This window comes from Buceros rhinoceros, unplaced genomic scaffold (assembly GCF_000710305.1).
Source record: "Buceros rhinoceros silvestris isolate BGI_N320 unplaced genomic scaffold, ASM71030v1 scaffold41489, whole genome shotgun sequence".
NCBI classification, from domain to species: Eukaryota; Metazoa; Chordata; class Aves; order Bucerotiformes; family Bucerotidae; genus Buceros; species Buceros rhinoceros.
Genome location: NW_010430488.1, coordinates 1 through 7,417, shown reverse-complemented (window position 1 = coordinate 7,417; position 7,417 = coordinate 1). Strand labels below are relative to the sequence as shown.

Here is a 7,417-nt window from a genome sequence, read left to right as displayed (position 1 = left end):
TTTGTGATTGACATTTAAACGTGTTTTATGTAACCTGCTAAAATTTCACAATATGCCAAATTTCAAACAAGTCCAAAAGCCAAAAATGTTCAACAAAAATGTATCACAATTACTAGAATCGGGACATTCTTTATAAAAAACATTGATAATAATTCAGCTATTTTTGTCTCCCTTCTTATTTAGCCCACAGAAAATTTAAGCGAGTGGAGCAAACAAGGAGAAAGAACAGCCGCTAAGTGTCTTAAACTCCCGAATACGACAATGGGATCATTTTCGGTAAGGACAGTTAAAGCTCTGTAAAACTGTCATCGACAAGTCTTGAAAACAGCTTTTTCTGCTGCTTCCCTGTTTTAACTTGCATGCGTTCCAAATGCAGACAGTTCTTTGGTTTTTGGTAGCCCGTGACAGGTAGCAGACGATTTTCAGAGAATCTTTATTGCGTTTCAGGAATGTCAAGTAAGATTGTTATACGTTGCTTTCAAACTGAAGATACGCAACGGCAAAATTCAGCGAACTTCAAAGCCCATTAATTCAGATTTTAAATTACGTACAATCAGTTTTTAAATTGTGTTTCTGTGAAATTAGCTTCACTTTTTGTGAAATTAGTTTTACAAATCTAGACACATTTTGGCCTAAAAAAAGCACCTAGTGAAATACTATCTTCAAAGACTACAAGCTGACTTTCATGCTGAAATCCCCAAGTCAATCTCGATTTCCAAGGAGGAGAACAGCCCCCCTCGCTTAGGGATATGTCAGCTACAAAGCTCGAACTGGTTTGAAATTTCAGCTCTGTCACAGCAATTTTACACTGCAGATACAGTAAATCTGAGGAGGACCTTATGTGCTGCAAGCAGCTTTCTTTGCAAACTGTACATAACATGAATTCAATATCTGAACTAAACACTGACCCTTTTCCTACAGTTAATTGTACTGTACATCTTACTGTACATCTTGCTTTGGAAACAACTAGATTCAATGGTCCATCATGCAAGCCAGGAGACTATCAAAACTTTTTTGTTCCACTAACTTCAAATAAGTTTTTACAAATAATTTAGCCGATCTAGATAAATACCGAACATGGAATTACGCTGAAATATGCTTGGGAGTCAACGTTTTCTAAGAAAATATGCAACTATGGCTAAAAGCATTAAGTACTCACTGCCCACCTCAATGTCACTGTGTACAGTGCCACTGTAAGATATGCTTTCTAGAGAGCACACAAAATCAAGAATGTTTGTGTGCTGTATAATACTGGGTGGAAAATAAAATTAAAAACCCCCAACCCACAGCCCTGCTGGTTCAAGTCACACTATGTGTTTTTCATAACAGATTTCAAGACTAAGTGGGACGGTTAGGAACTACGGAGCATCCCAGAGTTGGTATTTTAGTTTTTAAAAATTTAGTACTAAAGACAAACACTCGTTAGTAAACCTTGACCTACTGTCGATATTCAACCACGCAGTTAAAGACAGGAACTATAAGCGATGAACTAGAAAGCCACTGATGTAATCAAAGCACTGGTAATACCAGACATGACTTTGCACAGTAAGCAAAACCACGAGATGAAAGTATTTTTGTACTCTGACTATACTTGGTTACTGATTTCATACCTGAGATGAAAACTGAGAGGTAAGAGAACTAGTAATGGTGAAAATTATTATCAGATGAAAACAACAAACATGTGAAGATAATTGCATTTTAAAAATATGTGCAAGAAGATCACAACTGACATTTTCCCCTTATGATTATTTTCATTCTGCTATTTAGACAAACACTTTAACTCACTTCACGGTGTGACAGATTGTGTTCCCAAACGATTTTAAAGGCTCCTGTGATTCCAGTGCTTTCACGGTTCATGACATTTTGAGTAAAAGCAACATCCTCTGCTCCCTGGTCTTAAGAAATTTAAGGCACCCATAAGAAGCAAACTTCATGGGAAGTTTCCATTCGAGGGAAAAATAAATCTGATTTTCCCTTCAACAGAAAAAAAATAGTAATCATGAGATCATCAAAGTGATTAGAATGCCACATTCTCTGTCAGTGAGGCAACGGCTTAGGGATATTTCACTTAAATGAAACTCGAAGAGCTACTACTGAAGCCACAGAATCTTCACTAACAGGTTACAAAATCCGTGATACTGTGACGGAGGTGAAAGTTTGCATTCAATTTTGAAGAACTTAAAAGGTAAAAGCAGAGCAAGGTTGGGCCCCATGTAATGATGCAAAAGTAAACGAGAAACATTTTCCATGATAGATACGCTTAATTTACACAGCAAACCTGTAAGTTTAATGGATTACTGTACCACAACAACGAGTGCAAACACATGATTTTGTGGGCAGGAGCACTGCTACAGAAGCATACTTTGTTTTCGTCTGTATGGAATGACAGTGAATCACTTCTTCAATGAATGGAAATTTCATTCCATATGTCAGAAAACATACCTACGATTTATTACTAGAATTGGATCAAAACGCTTCCCAGAAATCATAAAGCCCAAGTAATATGTAGCCATTAGACACAAAGATATACAAGGTTTTGGTTACAATTGGGATTAGCTTCAGATTCTGAAGCTTAATTCTTTGCTTCCGCAGCTTCTTTATCAAGCTTTTCCTTTGCTTTCTCTTTTTCTTCCAGTTTTTCTTCTTTTTGAAGCAGTGCCATAATCTCAGCAACCTGACTGGTGCCAATATCGATATCTTCTTTGTCAATCAATTCTACTACCTATATGAACGCAAAATTAAATTGAGAGAGCATTTAGTTTTCACACAATTGAGGCATTTTGGTATCATAAATTGTTAAATGACAAAAAAGGTTTTCAGTTCTCCCTCATGTTCAAGAAAAACAGCGGTTTTTTCTTACGCAAAACAAATTCAAACCCCAACCAGTACCTCAAATGTATCCAGAGCATTAAAAAAAAGCTAAAATTTAAAGCAAGTGATCTAGAACTTTTGGGCTCAGCACATGAAGAGTCATGTTTTAAAGCATTTAGAAGCCTCTGGTAAACCGGACCCAGTTATGATACCTGTTGCAATGGGAAGCTCAGGCTCAGTACCTGCTGAAATAGTATTTAAGACAGTACGTACTTTACAGCCTGGATTTTATCAAATAGACCTCCTGTACTAAACAGGCACAAACTTACAAAAATGTAAAAGTTGAGGGGGGGTAGGCCTTTTGGAAAACAAAACAAAAAAATAATTTAGCAGGTGATTCCAAATTCCTTTATAAAGCTTTTTGTACAAGTGTCGCCTTGGCACAGCACCTCAAGTTCCTAGAACTGTTCTGCATCCTACGCAGAGTTCAGAAGTACGTTCTACCTGGGCTGCTCAACGTACAACAGCTGTTCAGAGCAGCAGGGCAGATAACCACCCCGGGACAACTGCAGCAGAGAGGAAAAGTGTGTTTCAAAAGGCTGAATCTGTATCTTCTAGCTGGCCAAAGTTTAAGCACTACTTCTGCATTCTTGCAAGGAAGTAAGTTTCAGGACATCTCTAAATTTACCAAGTAAAAAAGAAACAAGAAAAGAAGAAAACGAAGGAGAAATGCAGGGAAAACCTGATAATATTCTGCAAAATGAGAAAACAGGACAAACTGGGCAAAGAACACAGGTCATTTACAATGGACCTAAAGGACAACTGAGGGTCTGATGTCCTTCGAGCGTGGGAAACACTGGTCTCATGACTTATCTAAGGTACACATGAGAAGCTGTAGTTTACGTCAAGACAAGATGATACCTATGTGCATTATGTCAAGACTTTGGCTAACGGGGGTATTCCTAAAGCAGTTCTTCTAAAGCTCCTTCCTGTCCTCCCATTCCTAAGTAGCAGAATGAAACTACCACATTTTACAGAACTGGACACAGGCATACTGGAAAACCTCTGTCCTTAATGGTAATGTGGGCTAACAGGCACGGGACAAAGATTTCCCCACCCACCCCCTATCCCCCCAAAATAGCCACCTGAATTCTGAAGATGCTAACATGTGTAGTAAGACCTATTTACAACTCATTACCAAAACCCTCATTGGCATCAAACAAAGACTTGCAAAATACAGCAACACGAGTTTCAGACAAAGCAGGTACAACGTTTGAAGGATGGCCAGCCACGTTTTCTGTAATTAGTCCACAGACTTACCTTAACGACATTATCTATATCAATTTTGCCGTCCTTGTTTTCATCTAGTGCCTCTGCAATCCTAGTTAGCTTCTCCTCTGGAATCTTCTGGATTTGTTTCATCGCGTTAATTAGCTCAGCAATACTGATGAGATTCTCCCTGAAGAGGAAGCACAATCTGTACATGGCAAGCAGTTACTCCAAAGGAGTAAAGTTGACAAAAAGCAGTACTAAAAGTCACTAGGTTATGCTTTCTTAACGAATCACACAAAATGGCGCAAGCATTAACTAGATTTATACAGCATTCAGAATCACAAACTGAGAGAATTGCAGTCAAGCTTTTAGGTCTTTCAGTGCCTGTAATATGCAACATAAGACCATTCAACATACGACTCCTGAAAGTCTCTAGAGTGACATTAAGACCTGGAGGAGTGTTGATAAATGAATTTTGCAGTGAAACTATCAAGCAATCTCTCTCTTTGAAAATCTTCATGTGTTAAAGTTGAAATGAAGCAAATTTTCAGAAAGGGACCGTGTAAAGTTATCTCCTTACTTCTGCTAGACCTGTTTCCCCATTTCTCTCCGGAGATAAAACAGACTTTGTTGCAATTCTTTTCCACTCACTGACATCCTCACTACTGAAGAACAACAAACCTGCCATTCTGCTGCACACTTTTTCAATCAAACCTACTGCATGAGGAGCATGACTAAAGGCATGACTTCACCTGCATCATCGTTAGTGACAGAGGTGAGAACAAGGTGGTAAGATACTAATCGAACCCCTCAGGACGAGCATCTGGGAATTATACCTGCTTTTTTCCTTCATTTAAACTGTATTTAATATTAACGTACCTTGGAAAAGAGAAAATCTACAGCACAATTTCTTTAATTTTATTTTTAAAATAAATGATCTTAATGTTCTAAACTGCAACTTATTTGCTATTTCTTTTCTAGTCACATGACAGACAAAAGCGAAATTGAGTATCACAGAACCACAGAATGGCAGGGGTTGGAAGGGACCTCTGGAGATCATCTAAAGCAGGTTCACCTAGAGCAGGTTGGACAGGATGGAGTCAGAGACACTGTCAGTGCTCTCAAGTTACTTACCCAGCAGGAGGATGATCAGCACTGTCTGGCTTTACATCCACTGTCTTCTGACTTGTCTCTAACTCATTAATAATTTTGTCTATCTGACCAATCATTCGGTTCACCCTCTTGGTCAATCGCTTGCTTGCCTTTGACTCTTCCACTGCCTCTTGTTCGCCAGTTTTAGAGAGCTCTTTTATCTCTTGTAAATCCTAAAAGAAATGGCCAGGAGGGAGAAAAGCTTTTGTCAGTGTGAATTCTCAACAGCAGACACTACTGACTTCAACTAGCATTTCAAGACAGGAGCCATTTGTAAATGAAATGTAAATGTATAGACGTAAAGGGGTAAACTGGAATTAGAACAATAAATCCTTACACTGCTGCCTTTTTCATGTCCTCCTTAAATGGTATTTTCCACATCTTCCCTAAGATAGTATCTGTGATACTAACATCTATGCTTGCTAAGAAAGAACTGCAGCGTGCAGCAGACAGTCAGCACCTGTGAGTCCAGTCACCTGGGGAATATGAGCAGGGACAGGACCCTCTCTCACCTGGTGGCTACTATTCCAGTGACTTTAACTGGGCTTTAAACACAGGATACAAATGGGGCTCTGCGTTGTCCCAGAAAAAGTTCATTCACTCAGCTAACAACTAACAGACATCCAAGCAGGATAATCTGTGAATCCGTGGATCATTTATGCTAAAACTAAACATGAACAGAAATAAAAAACAGAACTTCCATGCCCTGTTCTTCACCTCATTGTACTCCTGGATATCGTCCTTCAATTCCTCAAGCTCTTCCTTTTCCTTTGTTAGTGATTTTTTCTGTTCCTGCAGCTTGGTGCAAGCATCACTCAGCATGTCAATCTCCTCCTTAGTGATTTCCTCACCCTGTAACAGAAAAGAGACACACATTAGTGAAGGACACATTTGTAATTTTCCTCAAGGACTTTGGGTCTTTTACCAGAAAAGACAGGCTCAAGATTACTTTCCCATGTTCGCAGTCAATATTGTCATAGCCATTTTGAGGCCAATGCAAGGATCTTAACTCCTAAGGCTATTAGTTTGCAATGGTACCTATTTTTCATGTACAGGTAATAAGCTCAGCTAATGTGATTCATTATTAGCTTTTGGCTATTTGAAATTCTGTACCTAACTGTCATTTAAGAACATTTTACTTCCTTCTTTGCTGGGTGAAAAATCCAAACAACGAGAACCAATTCACTAGGTACAGGAAAGATAAATTACTCAAAAAGTTTTGCAGAGCAAAGTTCAGGATGTTGAGCTGGAGCAAAATGATCTTCAACAACCTTGGTGAGTACAAGGATGAACATCCATAGTTTCAGAAGTATACCTGTCTCTTGAAAAGCTAAGAAAAAAAATCTAACCCTGAACTGAGTACCTAAAAAATAAAGACTTCAAGATGATTCATTAAAAATACCAAACAGACACCAGCTTCTGTTTTGAATGGCTAACTGAACAGCCATGCAAGTAGAGTGCGGAAAGACAAGTGCAACAAGGATTCCAGAAACACAGAGAAGGATGATAAGCTTCCAAGAAACAGCTACAGAACAGTTCACAAAGTATTAATCCAGCCCCTTCATCAGCTCAGAAAGAGTTTCAATGTACTATTAATATCTAGTATCAACCTCTCTTCTGATTTTAATACAGTATCTATAGTTTGCCCTAGCCAAAACCAAAAAAACCCACAAAACAACCAAACCCAAAAACCCAAATGGAACTCAGCTTGGAAGCAAATTCCTCTGCCTCAAATAAAATCAATTTCAAGAAGCTGGCAGTCTTACATTTTTCATCTAAGAGTCAAGAATGCATTCCACAGTGTTTAAAATCTTTGGGAGCATCTCTAGGGGACAGGGCACACTGTAGCCTCAGTTAAGAAATGCCAGGCTCACTTGACTTCTTGTTTCCTCTCCTCAGTTAGTGCTGTTGAAGAAGTCCTACTTGTGGCCTGGTGCCTGCCTCCCTCCCACAGCATTCTTCCTGCACCCAGCTACACGGACAGCTCACTCACCACACAACAATGCACGACTTCCATGTGGATTAATTCCATTTTGTTATTACCGTTAAAGCCTTCTTGGCAGGTCTCTAAAGTGAACAATGGTGTAATAATAGCAGGTAGATAATGATGCTGTCCAGGAAAACTGAAAATGTTTTTCTACTTAAAACATGGTCATGGTTTAACCCCAGCCAGCAACTAAGC

The 7,417-nt window shown here is 38.9% G+C and overlaps 1 protein-coding gene across 1 annotated transcript; it reads right to left on the bottom strand.

Moving 5' to 3' along the window:
• Nucleotides 1-2,429: 2,429 nt before the first annotated feature.
• Nucleotides 2,430-6,087, bottom strand: LOC104499540 (LETM1 and EF-hand domain-containing protein 1, mitochondrial-like; the record flags this gene model as incomplete). The annotated part of the gene is made up of 4 exons (XM_010143056.1): nucleotides 2,430-2,722; nucleotides 4,132-4,270; nucleotides 5,218-5,408; nucleotides 5,953-6,087. Coding segments are annotated over 4 exons (615 nt in total), but the record flags the coding sequence as incomplete, so codon positions are not given.
• Between the last annotated feature and the right edge of the window lie 1,330 nt (nucleotides 6,088-7,417).